Source organism: Elaeis guineensis, chromosome 4, assembly GCF_000442705.2.
Source record: "Elaeis guineensis isolate ETL-2024a chromosome 4, EG11, whole genome shotgun sequence".
Classification (NCBI taxonomy): Eukaryota; Viridiplantae; Streptophyta; class Magnoliopsida; order Arecales; family Arecaceae; genus Elaeis; species Elaeis guineensis.
In genome coordinates, this window is record NC_025996.2 from 15,442,266 (window position 1) to 15,462,896 (window position 20,631).

The following is a 20,631-nucleotide window of genomic DNA, read 5'->3' on the forward strand; positions in this document are numbered from 1 at the left end:
CGGTCGGTCGGTCGGCCGATCGGTCGGGTATGCCCGATTATAAGTCGGCGTGAGCGGGGTCGTTCGTCGGAGTCGTCCGTCGATCGTCGGTCGGGGTCGGTCGGGATCGTCCGTCGAAGTCGTCCGTCGGGGACGGTCGGGGTCGTCCGTCGGAGTCGTCCGTTAGGGTCATCCATCGGAGTCGTCCGTCGATCGTCGGTCGGTATATCCCAATACACCTATTTTTTTTACTTCAAATAATGATATTATTCCTTCAGATACCTTTCTCAAAAGGGTTGGCACCTGCAACCGACACCCAGTTGATGTCGCTCTCTCTCTCTCTCTCTGTGTGTGCATGTGTGTGTGTGTGAATGGTGATTGTTCCAAGCTGAATTGCAACGATTATCTCGGACTCCAAACTATGGACCAAAAAAATAATCTCAGGCTACAAACTTCTCGTGGCAATTCTTGACATCAATACAGCAGTCAGAGTTTGAGGAGATATTTCAGGTCTTCATGACCAGGATCTTGGAAGTGCACGGGGACAATGCTTATCTGTTTTGCGATAGAACTTCCCTTTAACCTCGTAAAAATCCTTCTAGATCCATTACCAAAAAAAAAAAAGAAGAGAGACTTAACGTCCACTTCCAACGGGAAAAGTGGTCACGATTTATTAACCAACTAGTCCAGAGAGGCATCTCATACCCCCATATATGAGTAGGAAAGAAAAAAATTCATGAAGAAAAAAAAAAAAAAAAAAAAAAGAGAGAGAGAGAGAGGAAAGGAAAAGAAAAACTGCTGCTATCATCAAGTGCATGATGATTTGATTCATCAGCAGCTGACAGTTTCCTCGTTGTTGGCAACCTGAGGGGCAAAGTTTCACGAAGTACTGCTCTGTGTTTATCTAGAGAGCATAGGTACAGTACATTGTATGAACATATTTTCAGACAAAGAATGCTAAAATAAAATCTTATTTATGAACAACAAATATACTGTTCCATCAAGGATTAGGAAAACTGATTGCGTTGTAAATTGTTATGGGAGAAGTATCATCCAACATTACATAAAGAGCCTTAGGATTTAAATTTTAATGGACATAAATACAAGGTCCCAAATATCTCATTTTTCAACAGAGAGATCTTACTATATGTTTTTCGCAATGCAAAGATATAGCCTTTCGGGTAGTGAATAACCAACTCTTGCTTGAGGTTCCCTGATTCAACAAACACCAATTTTTGGTTACAAACACCAATTTTTTGTTGTACATAGATTAATGCTTCAAAAAGAAAGAGCTGCAAGACAATTACTGGCAGCAGAGCCGGTTACCATTGTTTTCTGCATTTTTTCTTGAAAATACTGACATGCAATATGTCATTACTACTCTTGGATACAAGCTTGAAAATGCATGTGCCACCTTCTTCCAAATTGTTGTTGATGCAAAACTTCTCCCAGCCAGCACCAAATTGTGCACGGCGACACAAGGCATTGTCACTTGAATAATATATTCTTATGGGCCACAACTGCCCTTTCGGATCTCTGAGGATTATTTTGTCTTTCTTAGAGATGTTGCTGGAAGTTCGAAATTTATATGGAAGATTCTGCAGTTTACTTGATGCATGTTAGTGTGAAAAAACATCTCGATGTAATAAAAGGAAGCATGACTAAATGAAACAATAGAATGTGATCATAAGGTTTTTTGGATCTATCTGCATCAGAGTTTGAGTATGTACGACAAAAGTTAGCTTAAATCATAATGAAAATCCTTGATTGAGGATATAGAACTTTTGGAGTTCAGGAACTAAGTGGAGCTCAAGCAGAACTGTCCATAATTTTGCAGTGAACAAAAGATAAAGTACTTACCAAGTAAGGTTTCCAGAGAAGGTTTGAAGGCTTTATGGTGGCCTTAAAATGTGGCCCTGATGCACAAAAACTATTCATTTCAGACATCTTGTGCTTATTCTCAAATGCTATGACTGCCCTCCTATTTCTTTTCATGGATTTCTGCAGCATATCTGCTATTTGCCAATAATAGCATACCATCAAGCCTACTTAAATATGAACAAAACCATGAATTTAATATAAATCTAAGCAAACATTTCTCAAGCTGCAGAGGACAAACTTACTCTTCAAAACATTGGCAGAGATAAGATCATTGGCATGATTTTTGGAATTGGATTCGCTATTATTAACAGGAGTGTACTCTTTCATGCACATGCTCAGATCAAAAACCGTGACATTAAAAGCCATATCACCTTCATAATCAAACACCAAAAAGAATCCCACATTTAATTGATGGGCTCGAGCAAATTCTTGCCAACCCTCTCCAAAGTATAAGTTTTCACTATCGCCTTGAACTTTCACATGCCATAGATTGCCTAGAGGACTCCTTAGGACTGCTCTTTCACACTTTTTTGTGTTGATGTTGCGGATGAATTTATGAGGCAATGACTGCATACATATAAAAAATGTATGATATCAAAAATATTCACATACATAATACAAAGAAAAAAACCTTAACAATGCAGCTTGCATGCTCCAATGAAGTAACAATGTTCTTTAGATTGATGGAAGAGAGAGAGGTGCAAATAAGTAGCAGCATCCTCACTAAATGCAGACACATCATTTAATATGGCTCAAATGTATGCTACAACTAGCTACATTTTCAACCTGAAATGAAAGCAATATATGTTGCAATTCAGCGCCACTACACGCAAAGGTACCATTGTTTCAGTTGATCGTTTCAGTTGATGCCACTACTTCAGTGGCACCTAATCAGTTGTCTTCCTAAAATATATAGGCACTTTAGGATGGCTGTTGATAAAGTGCAAACATGCTAGAAATACAAGCATCCTCTCGACTTTTAACGTCCTCCCACTATACTTTCAAAAGTATATCACACATGCCTTTTGCCCGTTGGAAGCATTAGCCAACATCAAAGAATGCATTTTATACTATGAACAATCATAACCTCACATTCTTCATCCCTTTTCTATATTTCAATTGTGAGAGTCCTTTTTGATCTATGGGAATTTGAATTTTGAGAGTGAAGAAAGATAAGACTCAAAAACGAAAAAGGAAAAAAAAAAAAAAAAAAAGGATGTTTGAGCCAGAAGGAGAGAATGGTGAATTTACATTAATTCTATTCGAAGAAGAAATTCCTATATCATGATTTTCAGCACCACTATAAAATTCCATTGCATAGCAAAACATCCATTCTTGGGAATCATTAATTCTGTTATTAAAAATCTCATATAATAATGAAATATTCTGACCACTTTTCAGGGTTTCATATTAAACCATATCCCACCACAAGTGTGATATTTTTACTTTTCTTATAATATCAATAGTAGGTGCTAGGGCTGTTTGTTGGATTCACATCTAAACATCAAGGTACTGCTACCGTTAGTTCGTATATACCACTTTTTCTTGGAAGAACATAAACACAGAATCCCGGTTCGGTGGAGCTAGTGACGCACCACCGGTGAATTCCCAGTTTCACGCCCAAAACAACAACATCTTGGGTAGAACTGTAACATCTTAGCTTGAAAAACTAGTCTAGTCTCAATATTTATAATATACATTACATATTGTTGTATGAAAATGGAAATTGCAAAACTAAAGCAAAGCAAAACAGGTTTGAAACAAGAACAGAACAACAAAAGACTAGGGCATGATGATGAGGAAAAGGATTAACGACATACAAGTTTCTCGGAGAATCCGGGAAGCAAAACCGTGAAGAATTCTAGGTTACCAGGACCAAGGATTTGCTCATTAGCCATCTGAGTTGAAAGTCCAAGGTGAGAGGTATGCATGCTGGGAAGTCCAAGCTATACGCTGGTGGAAGAAGATACGCCAATACTTCGGGCCTTGAGAGTATCTTATATGCCATCTCGATCCCAAAAGTTAGGTTATTTAGCCAGTACCGAATATTACGTTTGTTGATTCTCGTTGAAACATTTTTATTCGGCTACGATTGTTTGGAAAACCTCGGAGGCATCCATACGTGAGGCTTGGTTCTGAGAATAATAAGTTTTTCTTGAAATAGTTATGCGGATAAGTAATGCTTGGTTTAAACCTGAATCAAAGACTACATTTTTATATTCCTAAAAGGATTCCAGTAGCATTCCCGTTAACACCTGCATTTAAATGTTTGAATTTTTTCAATTAGAGTTCAAAATTTAAATTTTTGTTGCAATATGGTTTGGCTGTGAATATGTGATTGCCACATCTGTTAAATTTAGATAGAAAATTTCATCAATATCCCTATCAATTAGGTTAGAAGAGAAGTTGTATTACGACGGAAATGAAAACTCAAACTCAAAAATACATGTCATACTTACACGTGTTAGAGCTCAAATGAGGCTTTGGACTCTATCACAATCGATTCGTAATTTTCGGAATCTAATTGAAAAAATTGAAATATTTTGAGCATATATGCAAATCATGAAAATTGAAGGAGCTCATATGTAATTTTTCTATATTCATTATTTGTTCTCATGTGACGAACATTAGAACCATATGAAAATTATGAGTAATGCCAAGAGCGCCACTGTTAGCTTTCCACGTGCTGTTGCAACGACATTTAACGCTTCACTCGTAGGAATTTTCCTGTGCAGGAATATAACTCTGCTTTGCAAGTCATGAATCACACGTCAATTAAGAGAAACTGATTTCAAAACCTATAAGATAAGCAACAGTTATTACTCTTTTTTTAATTTATACCATAACTAGTTTTTAAGCCCGTGCATTGTGTGCAGATTTATAGATCATATTCATATAATTCATTATATTTATAAAAATATTTTAATAATATATCCATTCATATTTTTAATATTCATAAAAATTTTAATAACATTAGTTAATGGGATATAAATAAATTTTAATATTTTTATAAAAAAATTTATGAATAACATGTCCATTCATATTCTCCATATTCACAACTGAAAATCTTAATAATACCAGTTAATGGATATAAATGACTTTTAATTTCATTCATGAAGAATAGAATATATACATTCAATATTTTGAGATAGAAGAATCCACATAACATGCATAGAAAAAAAATGAACTGCTTATATGAACAGCATCATTTGCAAATTAATCTTCTCTCACTTCCTACTTTCTAATATATATATTAGATTACAAATCTATGAAAATACTGTCCCCGTTCCAGATTTTAAGTTCACAAAATTAGAGTACAGAATATAAAAAAAAAAACATAGCCCAAGTCCACGATGGACAAAATGGCAACCATCTAATCTTATACTAATGATTGTAAATCCAAGTATTCTATACATAATTGGCAGCACAATGTTGATCAAAAGCTGCAGACAGAACTCTAGATATTGCCGTATAAAATCAGATATTAATCCCTCAGAGCTTTTGTATAAAATGGTGAGCCAAAGCCAAAAGTGTAACCAAAATAAATACATAAATAAATAGCCTCGTAGCAAAATTATTTAACAGAATGAAGAGAATATTACAACACTAAACAACATGAATGCAGCCAACACATGATCAACGGCATAGGCTTGACGTGATATTATGAACCAACGCACTTAGCCCACCCGAAGTAGCGCCTTACTTTTTCTGGCAGCAAGTAGGGTCCCAGAAAAGATGGATCCAGGTCTGGTGCCCTAGAATCCGACCAGATATAAACCCCTCTTTCTTTCCTGCTACCAGGAACTGTGTTGTCGAGCACAAACGCCACGAGAAGAGCAACCACCATGTTGAGAGATAAAAGAGCATTCAATGCGAAGTTTAGCTGCACAGATCATAAAACCAGTTCGTAAGAAACAGTACAAATAAAATCCAGGATAAACTAGATGGTCATTATAAGATGGGCCGGTTCATGCTCTATATATTGCAGTTCATGCTTCATTTTTCTTAACCATATATCCGTGACAAGGTCTCATGAACATAAACGGAGTCTGATGCTTCCATCCTGGCCCGTAATAGCACCAGATTGTTGATGTGCTCAATAATGTTAATACTAGATTTTTAAGAAACCAGTCACCCTCACATTACATTATTCAAACTACTGGATGAAATAACACTTTTCACAAGTCTTACAGGTGGGTTAATAGCATGTTGCACAAATTATCAGCTCTACCATCAGCCCTCGATGCTTGATTGAACTTACTATTATTGTTTCCCTCATTTATGGCCCATGAATTTTTCTCACAAAGTAGAGCTTGCTAAGCAAAGTCCGATAGATCCATGTTACTATTACAATATTATTTGCAGAAATGAGTTGGGAGACGTTGTTGATGAGGCACAAGGGTCGGCAATGGGGATTAAAGTGATCTTAGAACACTAGACAATCAATGCGTTTGTAATTTTGGGTAAGTATGAAAATTCATGCATGTCTTATTTGATGAATGTGCCCGAAGGTCTTTCTGTGAAAGCTTACCCCTTTGCTGCCTGTATGGACTGGTCCATTTGATCCTGCTGCATAAGGTATAAAATAACTGGGAAGAATGAGACCGGAAGTGGGTTCGTACTGTTGAAAATATGCAGGAATGGAGAGAGAGATGAATAAGGTAAACCCAATAATGATCATGTTCCTAGAGCTAGCAGTTTGAGTGTATTGCATAGTTGATAGGCCAAGTGCTACAATCAGAGCCCACGTGAAGCACAGGACGGAAGCAGCCAAGGCAAGTGGGATAGAAGCAAGGAGCGCGCCAATTTTTCCTGTTAAAAAGAAAAGGTAAAAATAAAGAAAGTTGTCATCAAAATTGATGTAATTCTTGTCCGCTCACCTAATAAGCAATTGCACAAGGCCCAATAATTGTTATATTTATAATATTACTTAAGTAAACTTCTGCTCTGAGAATTCTACCTGGATAAAGAATGCAAAATGAATGTTAAGATGAGCATGCAGCATCTTACCTACAAAAGAAAAGAGGATCAATAAGGCTGCTCCAAGTTGCAAAGCTTTTCTGCTTGCCACTTTAGTAACATCAATGGTGTGTATATTTTGAGTCAGTGTAGCCGATCCAGTTCCAGTACCCCAGAGTCCAGCCAGAATACTTGAAACCCCCTCCAGGCCTATTCCTCTGCTAACAATTCCAGGTGTTGGGGGCCTTAAGTTGACTAGTATGGATGTAGCATGATATGACCCAACCTGGAGGATTTTCAAATAGTATAACTCCATGGAAATTCAAGCAGAAATTCAATTCCTATACTGAACGTCATCAGAATGAGGCAAAACGTCGTCTTAGATAAATGGGGATGTCACAAAACAAAAGCATGTCTATTGTAATATTTGTTTTACTCTCATCAGTTCATAAGCACAATACTAGAGGTAAATAGCTGTAATGCAAGAGGAAAGAGGTCACAGTTAGATCTCTTTTTGTAGAAAAAAAGGTGATATACTTTTAAGAGACAAAATATAACTGCTCAATACAATTACTTGACACCTCAACATAGATATGTTTGTATAACCACCTATTTACTCTATAAAGTGATGTTCATAAAAGATGAGGTGATTGAACTTTAAAGATAGATTACATAAACCCCACAATTAGGACCAAAAATACAACTCGATGATATTAAAAGACAGACATGATGAGGGTATAGTTTTATGTTTGCAGTTGCATTAAGTTTTCTGTCAACTTATTCAAATGTGCAATTTTCCCTCATCATCTGAATTCACTATTAAGCTCTTTATATAGAATTAATATCAAACTCTAATGTGCAGGACTAACATGGTTAACAATTCATGAAGAAAAAGCTGAATTTTGTTAGGATCTATAATCAACCTATAGCTGAAGAGATTTGTATCACCACTCCCATTGTAATAGTTTTACTCAACTCACAACTTTAAGTTGCCATAGATACGTTGTTAACTGCCAGCAAAAAATAAGTAAAAGATCAGAAATCCAAAAAATTGTTGGAATCCTGTTATTGCAGGTTATGGCGATCGCTTATTGCAAAAAGGAATTAATATCACAATCCTAATGAAAGCCATCAATAATACCACAGCTTGATGTTGAGCAGGCATTATCTTTCAAATGCTCAGCTCAACAACTCGAAGCCTTCAATACTACATCTGTGTTTTCACTAGATGTTTATACAAAATGTCCAAGGCCACACTGGTGTGTACCGTGCATCCTTGAATGAAAAAGAAATTAGTGAATTTATCTGCTAGTTAAGTCCATAGCTACCTGGAAAGTCATCACATGAAAAAAGAGAATGCGTTCTTGTGACAGTTTTGCGACCTTGGAAAGTAAGGATGGTGAAAGAGATTGATCAGAACCATATTGGTATATGGCTTGTAAACAATAACAATGACCATCAAGCCTTATTGCAACAATTTAAGTTCAGCCTTATGAACCAGTTACTCTACTTAGGATGTTGAGATCGAGCTTGTGGTGATATAATTTCAGAACCAAGTTATTGGTATAGGTTTGTTGATCAATTCCAGAATACATCATAAAACCATTCACCATCCGTGCTTTCAGATAGCATGTAAATGATGGAGACCTAATTTAGATGGTATCAACAAGTGAAATGAAGTTACGAGGAGGTCTAGTAAAGAGGGATGAATCTAATTTGCATGAGGATTAACCACATGCTAAGATTTGTGGAGGATCAGGAAAGAAGAGGGGAAGACCTAAGCCAGCATGAACAGGAGCAGGATGAAACAGTTCAGAAAAGTTTGCAGGAATACCACAGGCAAGCCTTAATAGGATTAGTAGGAAAATGAAGATTTATAAAGCAAACTCCACACATTTGGCAAAAGGTTTGTTGGCTACTGTTACTGTTATCTTCATGACAGCATACATCACAGCATAGTAGAAATTCTAGATATCTTGCTACAAACCAGTTAGTAAAACCAGCATCTGATCCCTCCAACCTTCCATTTCAATAATAAGCTATTTGATAGTGCGTATAACTCACATGGGTGACTTAGCACGTTTCAGCAAGTTTCAAGTTCAAGCAATATAGTTGTATCCTAAGGGTCATCACAAGATAAACATATGATTTCCATGAGTCAAAATGCGCTCATCCTTTTAATAGTTGTACTTGTATTTTTTAAATGGTACTTACCGAATCAACTGATGCAACCAGAGATACAATGACCATAATGAAAGATGTCTTGAAATTGAAGGTTGGGGAGCCCCACTGGAATGGATAAGGAACCCTGACCCAAGCAGCAGTTTTCCATGCATTAGAAACATCAGTCCGGCAATGCTTCATAGTATCTGCATGTCTCCTGCAAGCATCCAGTAAGATGTTTGAACTAGGTATATTTGCACTGCAGCCCTTATAGTTGTAAGCCCCACCAGCTGTCAGAAAGAAGGCATATGCCCAGACAAGTACCACACTTAGCGGAACCTGTCAGTAAATAATATGAATAGATGGTAAGCATCACTTCCAACAAAGCTACATTAAGGTTTAACTCTATAAAAATATATTAATTTAGATGGCCAACAAGAGAAACTCAGACATATAGTGCTTGACCAGAAGCCTAAAGATGCGAAAAATGGGCCCTGTGGATGCTATTCATGAGTTTAAAGGCTCAGCAAACAGACAAACAAAAAGGTTGAGGAAAATACCGCATAAATAAGGAATATAGGATTCCCAAAGAAGGAAATTCTTCGAAGGTACTGCAATTAGGAAAGAGTGTTAAAAGGGACATTATTGCACATTATCTGAAATCCTGGATTTCATTACAATATACAAAAGCAAAATGATAAAGAATGTTTCGCAAGATTGCAGCATGTAAATCAGTATAACAAGCTTGCCGATCCTTTACCAGAGTGAAAATAAGAATCAATAAAATCAGGGGAATGCTGATCTCTACACAAGTTCCAGCTTGAGGAAATCCATAGCTGAAAAATGCCAAACCTATTGTGGCAACAGTGGGTGCAACTACCACTGGATTTATTAACCTGTGACAAAGGCCAAAAAAAACAAACAAACAAACAAACATAAGGCTTGATTTACCAGATAGTTATAATAATCTTCAGTGCTGCACTTGCGGTAATAATCTATCCAAAAGAACACAAAATTCTGAAATATGTGCATGTCGAATTTGGATCAATCAGAACAAATTTAATCTAACTAGAAGTAAATATGATGCCACTTCAGAAAACAGACATACAAAAGGAAGCTAGATAGGTGTTTAAAAATATTTAACAGTGAGGAAATGGGATAAATATTTCTTAATGTTGAATGATATATTCATTTATTTTCCCGTAATTTTTCAAGTATTTCCCCCTGTGTAAGGGAAAGCTGACTCAAATTCATTTCTCGAATAGGTCACCAAGGGAATAACACATTGCATGGCAAACATTTCTTAATATTGAATGATATTCTTATTATCATCACATTGTTTAGCTTCACACCTTACTTTTGTTGTTGCAAAGATAGATTCAGTTTGGCACAAAGGCATCTTAATTCTTTTTTTTTAAAAAAAAAAAGGATCTTGAGTAACAAACACTAGTATGTTCTTTTCTATGAACATTGAGTTCTTAAATGATACTTGTGTGCATGGAATCCCATACCGCCCCATATCGCTAGGTACGCCCCGGTATGCCATTTCAGAATGTACCGACACTACCAAACTGCATACCGACATTACAGCAGGATTTTACTGGTATAGGGTCCGGTACCGAGATGGCGAACCTTGCTTGCAAGTTGCATCGATCGAGTTCACACTCAATTATCCATTACAAGCAAAATTAGAGCTAATCTATGATACATAAAGCCACGACAAATATGTTTGAGTATGAATTTGAAGGAGGTCACAGGTTAGCTTCGCAAGACAAAGTGCCCAAATTGATATCTAGAGATTTAGCAGCAAAATCTCATAGCTATTTTTTACATTTATTTCTCGGAGTTTACACCGAATTATTCATTATAAGAAACACCAATGCTGATCTACAAAATTAACAAAACACAGAAGAAATTATAAAATCAAGAAGTGCATTATAAAGGGAATGCTATCATTTCTTTTTCTTTTTTTTTTTTTTAAGTATACATACATTTCTAGCTCTAACATATTGGTTTCAGGCCATATCCTGCAATGAAATGATCAGAACAGTTTCTGCCTAGACTAGCCAAAATGCTTCAATCCCCTTCAAAAGTATGCTGATCAAAGCTGGTCAAGAGACTCAAAACTAGTGGCTGCAAGTTGTCAACCTCATTTGCACTAGGTTTATGTTATTTGATATTTAATTTGGACCAGGTTATGTTCATAGATCACCGCAAATATTTTAAGACAAGTCACGTTTGGGACTCAGTCTTTATGTCAAAAGTTGTGTATATATGCTTTTGAAATAATGATAGGAAAAAATCTATGATGACAAACTTCTTTAGTAATACCACATAAATGAAAGAATTATATTTTTCTTTTAGGTGACATTACATACATAATTTACAGGAGAATAATCAACGGACATGAGAAATTATATGATGAAAGAAAATGGAAAAGAAAATCAATCTTATATGACAAAAAAATACCTTAAACATTCTAAAGAAAAACTTACTGTGACCATGGGTTGTTGAGAACAACCAAAAAGTTTAAAATATAACACGCAGTTGAGGACTTAGAGAACAACTAATTGAATTCAAAAAGAGATATAAAATTCAGATATACAAGAAAAGGATGAAGTCACATTCAACAGCAAAATTTCCATTTTATGCCCACACACTGAAGCTTCCAATGCCTTCCCATAACTTACCATCTCACATGTATTTTATGACATTCACTTTTCTGGAAAAGATAAAACTATTTGTAACTAAACATTTTATTATATTACTTCATAGGCAACAATTTCTGATACCCCAGCTTTCTAAACTTACTGATAGCAGTGGTTACCCACCTAAACTATGAAATACAGTGACAATGACAAATCACCAAAAGCGTTTGGGTCAAACAGAAAATTGCATGCTAGAAATAACAATATTGGAATTCAAGAATAAATAATTGCAAAGAGTTCTTAAAATGCACAATTTAGCTGTAAAAGATACCGTAGAAGAAGTGACATGAGGCCACTGTATCCCAAGATTGTCTGAAAAACTGAACCAACAATTATGGCCCCTTGTAGTTCCCTCATTATGTGCTTAAACTTCTGCATTTGACCAAACAAAAGCACATGATCTCATCAAGCAAAATAACAGCAGGACTGCTGCCCAATGCAAAGTTTATAATTTTTATGGAATGTTAAAATTTGGGTATTACATTAGGAACTGAATTTCAGAGTCAACCAAACAAGTCACTATTATCACTTGGCTACAAGTCTTTCTAGTAGAAAAAGTTACCTATGAAGTGCATGGATGTGAGAAAACACAAAGATGGAAGAAATCTAATTTGTTTATGTGGTCACATAACAAAGAAGCTTCTTCAGGCTTATGTGCACTAGAAAGGAAATGCTAAGATGATTATTTGCTCATTAAGAAGGCTGTGCCTAATTCTTCTAGCATAAGAATGGTACATAAGTCTGATTATGGAAGTAAAGCTAGATTCAGTTAGAGGCACTATGCAAGACTTTGTGATCGTTGGATTGTTTGAATTAGGACACAAAATTCTTAACCTGGGTCCAAGTTCAAGTAGTGTCTCAATGAGGCTACATGAATGCTTTTTTGCTTGATTTAAAACAATTAACTCTGCGCTAAGTTAGGTAGAAAATGGTATCTAGTACTAGTTGAACAAGGTTAATTGAACATTTGCCAAACAATTCAATACTTGAATGAGCCCAAGTACCGAGTGTGGCTAACTGCTGAAGGTCAATATCAAGGTTGATAATCCGATTATGATAAATAGATGTGCATGGTACTATAAGCTTGAACTTGATTAGAGCCTGATCTCAATTCTCGACTAAGCCAAGTTCAAGAATATTGATTGGTGGTTGAACCAGTTCATACAGTTAACTAGTCAAGGGAAACCTATAACCATTTGTGAATATTTCTGGGGCTTTCACAAGGGGGATACTGTTTTAGGATGGTTCAAATAAGAGGACTTCACATTTCCCCTAGCAATTCTAGAACAAATGAGAGACTACTTGCTTTCTCTCTTGATGACATCAATATATTTTATTAGACTCTTGGTTGCCCATGGTTGACATGAAAAAGGCAAAGTACCCATTCGTATGATGGAGATGAATGAACACTTGTCTGGACTTTGCCACGCTACCAGATGCTCATCAAAAACACACGCATGTCTTTGTTCATCTCTGGGTGTGACCATAGCCACTTTCTTGGTGGTAAGATCACATTAGGATCTTGCTTAAGAGTAAGGTCAGACTTTAAGTTCAAAGAGAAAGGTGAACATCTGATAACTTTGCCCTGTTATTTTGCCTAATGAGTCATCATTTGTTATCAAGAAATTAACCATATGTCCTATGTTGGTTTTTTGCTTTAGTGTTGGAAAAAGAAACATGAAATACACATGATGTCAGCAGGTCTAAGTCCTTGCCCTTATATAATGCATAGGCACCATCAAACTATTCTGCAAGGGTCTATGAAAATGGTATATAATTTATACAGGCAAAGTTTCTGGATGACTGGCAAATTGTGCAGGGCTTGACATAAAAAAGTAGCGATTGATAACAATAGATGGGCATGGTAAATGTCATTTTAAGAACTAGCGAACTTACATTTTGACTTAGATTTCGAAACTCTTCAGAGTTTATGATTACCAAAGCAGGAGCCAGATATACAAAGGAGCTTCCTTGAACCAGTGGAAGTCTAGTACCAAAAAAGGTATGCATTATTGTTGTAACACCAGAAACTAACAACATTGTGGAAATGACATTAGCAGTCTCCTCCTGTCATCACAAAAGCTATAAGTCACTCTTCAAATATGTTGCATATGATGGTGGAGTGGTAAAGGAAGTAACTTACATCAGTACCACCCATAGCTGGCACAATGATCAAAGGAATGAACACAAGCGAACCAGTCAATGATAGATAATGTTGCATACCATAAAAGATAAGAGTCGCTGCAATATCAAGCATGATCAACAATTGTCAGTGATTTAAAAGAAATGTTTACTGTTGATAAAAGATCCTAGTCAGAATTTCAATAGTTCCAGAAATGTACTTCTGAAAATTCATGGAAGGAGAAAGTGGAAAATAATAATAAATATGAAACTTGCAAAAAGGTTCAACTAGAGTTGTATAAGAAAGGCATATCTGGTACTTCTTTCTTCCCTCTTGAAAGCAGAAAATAATTCATATCAATGGGCTGAAAACGCTTATGTTAGCAATATAACATGTGAACAGAGGATTTGCCAGGCCATGCATTAAAACAGGAGAAAAAAAATTAGGAGCTGAAAAACAGAGATTTCTCTTTCATTTCAAACTGTTGAAATTTTAAGATCTGGGTCAGTACTTCCACAAGCTTACTGATGCATGCCTGTGACCCATGAAAATACTGAAGTTGACAAAAGTAACAAGAGAAGTTTTTGTTTTTTTCAACAAAAAAAAAAAAAAAAACTCCACATGAAACATACATACTCAAAACTGAGTGAATTGATAGAGAGGTCCAATATCTTCGAAACCTTTTCTCTCTCAAATTTTTTAAAAAAAATCCTTGAAAGCACCAGCTTGAGTGATTGTAAACTGATTCCCCGGTTTCTAAGACAGATTGCATGAATGAAGAAAAGCAATAACACAAAGATAAGGGCAATGCACTAACGGAGACGCGGATTATCTGTAATGCCACACCGAAGCCCTCCAGGTCTGTAAGTCGGCGGTTGCTCTGGCTCGGGAGATTCGGAAAACATGTCAATTTCCACTTCCCTTTCACCTTTCTTCTCATCCTTCTTCCAGTCTTCATCAATTGCCACCGAAGCAACTGTGGGTGCCCCATTCCCATGGCCATTACCATTCAAGCCATCATTATTTGCTCTCACCGGACGCTCCTCCCTTATTCTCCTTATCTCATCCTTCAATCTCACTACCGGCTCAACCCCAATCCTCTTCTTATCCTTCTCAACCCTCCTTTCGTTATCATTAAAATCCAGATTCTCAGGATCGCCATTGGTTCTGGGAACTGGATTAATTTCAATTCCCCTGTTCTCGTTCCCACTCCTTCTCCTGCCCAATATCGGCTCGATCTCAGCTCTTTTAGTCAACGCTTCTCCACGGCTACCGAGACCCTTCTCCAAATCCAGTCCGCCGCCGCCGGCGCTAGCGGCGGCAACTGGAGCCTCAGTTCTCTCATCAGGGTCCTTCTCGTCGATGCTACTCACCGTCGTCTCGCCGGAGAAATTGGGGTTGAAGCCGGTCCTTTTGGCCCAGGATTTCAGCTCCTTGGGGTTGTGATCCGTCTGCGGCACGAATGGCTCGATCTGTGGCGGCCATGGCCCCGGTTTCCCCGGCTTCTGCCGCCCCTTCGCCTTCTCCCGCCCCTTCCCGAAGCCCTCCGAGCTCGACCCAGACTCCATTGACGATATAGAGATAGAGAGAGAGAGAGAGCGAGGGGAATCGACCAGCAAAGAAAAAGGAACCGGGGAATAATGCAGAATAGAGTGTGGAAGAAGAGTAGAAGGGAAGGAAGCGAGATTAGAAGTGGCTTTTCTTCGGTGGCAATAGGGAGTGTGGAGTGAGGAGGCGGTGAGACGTCCTTTTCCTTTTTTTGAAGATGGTCAGGTGTCCCTTTCGTTCGCTGCCCCCGTGGAACAAACGTTCGAAAGGTGGTTGGATTTCTTTTAAGCTTTTTAACGTTCGAGAGCCATAGATGTTGACTCGTGCGTCGGGGATTACTGGGTCACCGACGGATAGCACAGGCTTTGGGTTTGGATGCTAGGGAAAGAGCGGGAGCCATGCGGTGAAGGGAGCTGAGAGGAGCCTTGGTTTCACCGTCCGTCCGCGCACGCTGTTTTCAGTGGGACTGATAAAATGTAGTTGGATCTGCCAATTCAATCTGTATTAGTTTTATCATAAAAAATAAATAAATTTAAATTAAATAAATTTAAATCATAAATACATCGATCCATATGATTTATTTAATAATTAAATTAAATTTAAATTTTAAATATCTGATTCATTTAATCTATTTAATATTCAGATAAAATTGAGTAAGATAATTTATTTAACATATTTAACCTGTTTAACCTATTTCTGATCCGTTTAATCTGATCTGTTTAATCTATTTAATCTATTTAAGACCCTTCTAGTCTGTTTAAAATATGTTTAACATGTTTCTGATCCATTTAATCCGATCTATTTAACCTGTTTAATCCGTTTAATCCATTTAATCCATTTAACTGATTTAACCTAATTTGATTTATTTAATAAATAGGCTAAACAGATCGGGTCGGATTACCTGTTTAATAAACAGGTCGGATTCAGATTTAAATTTTTGACCTATTTAATAAATAAATCAGATTTAGATTGATGATTTTCTGATCCGATCCGTTTATGACCCGATTCATTTATAATCTGATCCGATCCGATTGAGGCCAATGCTCCACTACAAATGGACATCGCCCAACTTACTCATATTATCGTGCCTTTTACATAGATAAGTTATTTTTTTATATACAATATTTATCCACAAAATATTTAAAAAAAATAATCTACCTACCTAATCATTTTTTTAATCAATCAAAATAAATAAATTTTTATTTTATTTTTAAAATATTTCAGTCCTATAATAATAATATAATGATATAATAACATACTTATAATATAATTAAAATATAGTATACTATATTATCATTCTAATATTATATTATTATGATATTTATATTATATATTATAAATTTTATTAATAAAATAATATTATTATATAAATATTTATGTTATAGGAATATGAACATACCTTAGCAACTTATTCGATAAAGTAGTAATACAACAAAATATGAGTGATTGATTCTAAAATCATTTTCTAATGCATAATAGAATATGAATAAATTATTTTTTATTTAAATATTATTTTAAAAAAATTTACCTAAAAATATGAATTTTTGAATTTTTTAAATTTTTGATGAAAAAACTTATATTATATTATATCATATTGGAACAAATGTTTAAACTAACTGGCATGAAATTAATATGAGTAGATGAATCATTTTTTTCGCTATTTAATAAGAAAAAGAAATGGTGGTCGGTTTAAACTAAGTTTCAAAGAAAAATTTTCATGTCTCATCTATTATATGATTATATAATGTATGCTTCTTTAAAAGAAAATTCAAGTTGAAGAGCGATATTGTATCTTTTAGTGTCAAACCATAATCCATTAAAATATTTTTATTGAATGATATTTGATGATATCATGCTCCAACTATTCCTTCAAAGATATTTGCTAAATGCATCTATGAAAATATATAAAGTAGATTGAACCCTTATTAAATAACTACAAAGACATGCATGTATCTAAGTTGAGATATTAAGAAATATAGAAATTCCATGGCCAACAAATGAGAAGACATACCAAAAAATACCATCAACGTCATCCTTGTCTAGAGCATTATGCATATTTGTTAATGTGTGATAATATCCTCTTAATTATTAAATCAAATTTAAACACAATTCAAAGAAAGCATTGAAAAATTGAATGTGCTTGATGTTTCTTTTTGAACTTGATTAAATTTTTAAATAGTTGCTTTGTTGGAGATATATTAAAATACAATGCTCAATATCAAAATGCAATTATAATAACAAAATAATAATTTTTATTTTATTTTTAAAATATTTCATTTCTATAATAATAATATAATGATATAATAACATACTTATAATATAATTAAAATATAGTATACTATATTATCATTCTAATATTATATTATTATATTTATATTTTATATTTTATATTTTATTGATAAAATAATATTATTATATAAATATTTATGTTATAGGAATATGAACAAATCTTAGCAACTTATTCGATAAAGTAGTAATACAACAAAATATGAGTGATTGATTCTAAAATCATTTTCTAATGCATAATAGAATATGAGTAAATTATTTTTTATTTAAATATTGCTTAAAAAATTTTACCTAAAAAATATGGATTTTGAATTTTTTAAATTTTTGATGAAAAAGCTTATATTATATTATATCATATTGGAACAAATTTTAAAACTAACTGGCATGAAATTAATATGAGTAGATGAATCATTTTTTTTGCTATTTAGTAAGAAAAATAAATGGTGGTCAGTTTAAACTAAGTTTCAAAGAAAAATTTTCATGTCTCATCTATTATATGATTATATAATGTATGCTTCTCTAAAAGAAAATTCAAGTTGAAGAATGATATTGTATCTTTTAGTGTCAAACCATAATTCATTAAAATATTTTTATTGAATGATGTTTGATGATATCATGCTCCAATTATTCCTTCAAGGAGATTTGCTAAATGCATCTATGGAAATATATAAAGTAGATTGAACTCTTATTAAATAACTACAAAGACATGCATGTATCTAAGCCGAGATACTAAGAAATATAGAAATTCCATGGCCAACAAATGAGAAGGCATACCAAAAAATACCATTGATGTCATCCTTTTCTAGAGCATTATGCATATTTGTTGATGTGTGATAATATCCTCTTAATTATTAAATCAAATTTAAACACAATTCAAAAAAAGTATTGAAAAATTGAATGTGCTTGATGTTTCTTTCTGAACTTGATTAAATTTTTAAATAGTTGTTTTGTTGGAGATATATTAAAATACAATGCTCAATATCAAAATGTAATTATAATAAAAAAAAAGAAGATTAAAAGGAAAAGACAGTGGCTCGACGCATGGAAATGAAAGCTTTTATAATTATATGTTTTGTACCGTTTGAAATAAGTTATATACAAGGCTCCATGTGCGGAAAGTTATTATAGTCAAACTATATGTGCTTTGTACCACTTGAAATCTAGTACATTTCAGCAAAACCAACTTAAATGATGTCATCAGTCATGATCTTCCACTTCTCCCATCCAAAACTCAAAGAGAGCCTTATAATTTGCTTGGGTACGAGATCTTTTTTGCATCATTCTCAGTGTGGATTGTATTTTTGTGAGAATCGTTTATCTTTTTTCTTTTTTGATAAAAAATAATTATTTATTCTCAAGGCATGATTTTATCTTAAAAAAATAGTAATACCGAGGATGCCTGTGCTAATCAATATTATTTAAATAATCTAATATCCCTCTCCATTTAGAAGATCTCCAAGATTCATTGCCCGGAGATCTTATACTTACTATATTTCTCCAAAAATTAATGGGTATTCATCCATCCACAAATATACCAAAAGATCACGTGCTTGTACGACAAAAGAGGATTGATACAATATCCCGGAGATGAATGACAACGTCCTTGAAACACAATTAATAGAAACTTTCTATTCAGAGCAATCGTTTCCTATAGTTGTTTTCTTCTTTTATTTTCCAATTCTAGCAAGGTTAACGCGAGAACTCCTTTAAGCGTATATCCATCAGAGAGACTTGACATGCTCACACACCTAGCACTATCCTTAGCTTAGTTTCATGGAATCCCAATCTCATATGTATCAGAATTAGACCTAGACTATAGATCCATATTTTAGTCCAAGCTTGACAGATCGAACTCGACTTAGTGTATAATCAAATCAATTTCTATCATATCCGGTGCAAGTCCACCTAACCCACGTGCAACATTAGTCCCTAAAGGCCATACTGCCTTCTGAATCAAATGGTTTCGAATATGAAGAAACATTGAATCAGGTTCATTCTTTGGTGGGTAAATGTTATGAAAAAATTAGTCAATTTTTATTGATCTATCTATATTCTCATATTTTTCTAGATAGATAAATTATTTTTCATGATCAGCATTTATTAATGAAATGATAGAAAAGTCTTATCCATCGAGGAGGTGGATAAGTCATTTTTCCATCTACTTAAGAAATAATATTTTTATTTCATTCATAGTAGAAAAAACTAATGAAAAATATCTAATTATATTTAAACTTAAAAGTAGCTATCCATTTAAGTTTGAGTAAAAAACCCTTCTTATTTGAAACATAACTTAAAAGCAACTATTCAAATATGATAAAATAACCAATTATCCTTGCAGCTATAAAACAACATCATACTATTATAAAATAATATATATTATTATAAAATAATATTATATTATAATAAAAGTAACACTACATTATTATAAAGTAATACTACATTATTATAAAGTTACATTAAACTATTATAAAACAATAATGCATCATTATAAAGTAATACTATTATAAAAAATACTATATTATGATAATGTAATACTATCTTATTATAAAAAAATACTATATTAATATAATATAATAAAATAATATTATATTATTATAAAAAATACTATATTAATATAATATAATATTACATTCTTGTAAAAAATACGATACTAATATAATATAATAAAGTAAACTACATTATTATAAAAGAATACTACACTAATATAATATCACTTTATTATAAAAGAATACTGTACAATGATCATGTAATACTATGGTATTTTAAAAGATATAATGATACTTTCAGTCAAAATTAATAGTTACTTTTAACTTATGTTTGGAATGGATAGTTATTTTTATATAAAATTTATTTGAGAGCTACTTTTAAGTTGAAAGTAAAGCTGGAGATTTATCTCTAGTTCTCTATTCATAATATACTATTAACCTTATAATCATAATATAATAATATATATTATTATTTTATATAAAAATATAATATAATAAT

General features: G+C 34.0%; 2 protein-coding genes across 4 annotated transcripts; both read right to left on the reverse strand.

Annotated features, from left to right (window-relative positions):
• Positions 1-934: 934 nt before the first annotated feature.
• Positions 935-3,977, reverse strand: LOC105043719 (B3 domain-containing protein Os03g0212300). Of its 3 annotated transcripts, none has more exons than XM_010921382.4 (5): positions 3,681-3,977; positions 2,103-2,427; positions 1,840-1,991; positions 1,306-1,577; positions 935-1,192 (listed from the first exon to the last, which is right to left on the reverse strand). In XM_010921382.4, the coding sequence occupies exons 1-5, from the start codon at positions 3,789-3,791 to the stop codon at positions 1,123-1,125; spliced, it is 930 nt and encodes a 309-aa protein (XP_010919684.2). In that variant the 5' UTR covers positions 3,792-3,977; the 3' UTR covers positions 935-1,122. The 3 variants fall into 3 exon arrangements, with proteins under 3 accessions (XP_010919684.2, XP_073111198.1, XP_073111199.1); XM_073255097.1 differs by having other exon boundaries at positions 1,840-1,994; XM_073255098.1 differs by having other exon boundaries at positions 1,287-1,577; positions 1,840-1,994.
• Positions 3,978-5,330: 1,353 nt separating this feature from the next.
• Positions 5,331-15,510, reverse strand: LOC105043718 (nucleobase-ascorbate transporter 11). The gene is made up of 10 exons (XM_019849753.2): positions 14,630-15,510; positions 13,834-13,931; positions 13,587-13,757; positions 11,962-12,062; positions 9,743-9,878; positions 9,543-9,593; positions 9,034-9,321; positions 6,871-7,105; positions 6,392-6,672; positions 5,331-5,743 (listed from the first exon to the last, which is right to left on the reverse strand). Exons 1-10 carry the CDS (start codon positions 15,378-15,380, stop codon positions 5,522-5,524), a joined length of 2,334 nt encoding a protein of 777 aa, XP_019705312.2. The 5' UTR covers positions 15,381-15,510; the 3' UTR covers positions 5,331-5,521.
• Between the last annotated feature and the right edge of the window lie 5,121 nt (positions 15,511-20,631).

Coding starts and splice junctions, on each gene's coding strand:
- LOC105043719 (XM_073255097.1), bottom strand. CDS start 3,791: ATGCATACCTCTCACCTTGGACTTTCAACTCAGATGGCTAATGAGCAA. Junction 2,428..3,680: donor CCGGATTCTCCGAGAAACTT/GTATGTCGTTAA, acceptor ATATGTATGCAG/TCATTGCCTCATAAATTCAT. Junction 1,578..1,839: donor TTCTCTGGAAACCTTACTTG/GTAAGTACTTTA, acceptor AGTAAACTGCAG/AATCTTCCATATAAATTTCG.
- LOC105043718 (XM_019849753.2), bottom strand. CDS start 15,380: ATGGAGTCTGGGTCGAGCTCGGAGGGCTTCGGGAAGGGGCGGGAGAAG. Junction 13,758..13,833: donor CAGCTATGGGTGGTACTGAT/GTAAGTTACTTC, acceptor TTGTGATGACAG/GAGGAGACTGCTAATGTCAT. Junction 6,673..6,870: donor GATCCTCTTTTCTTTTGTAG/GTAAGATGCTGC, acceptor TCTTTTTAACAG/GAAAAATTGGCGCGCTCCTT.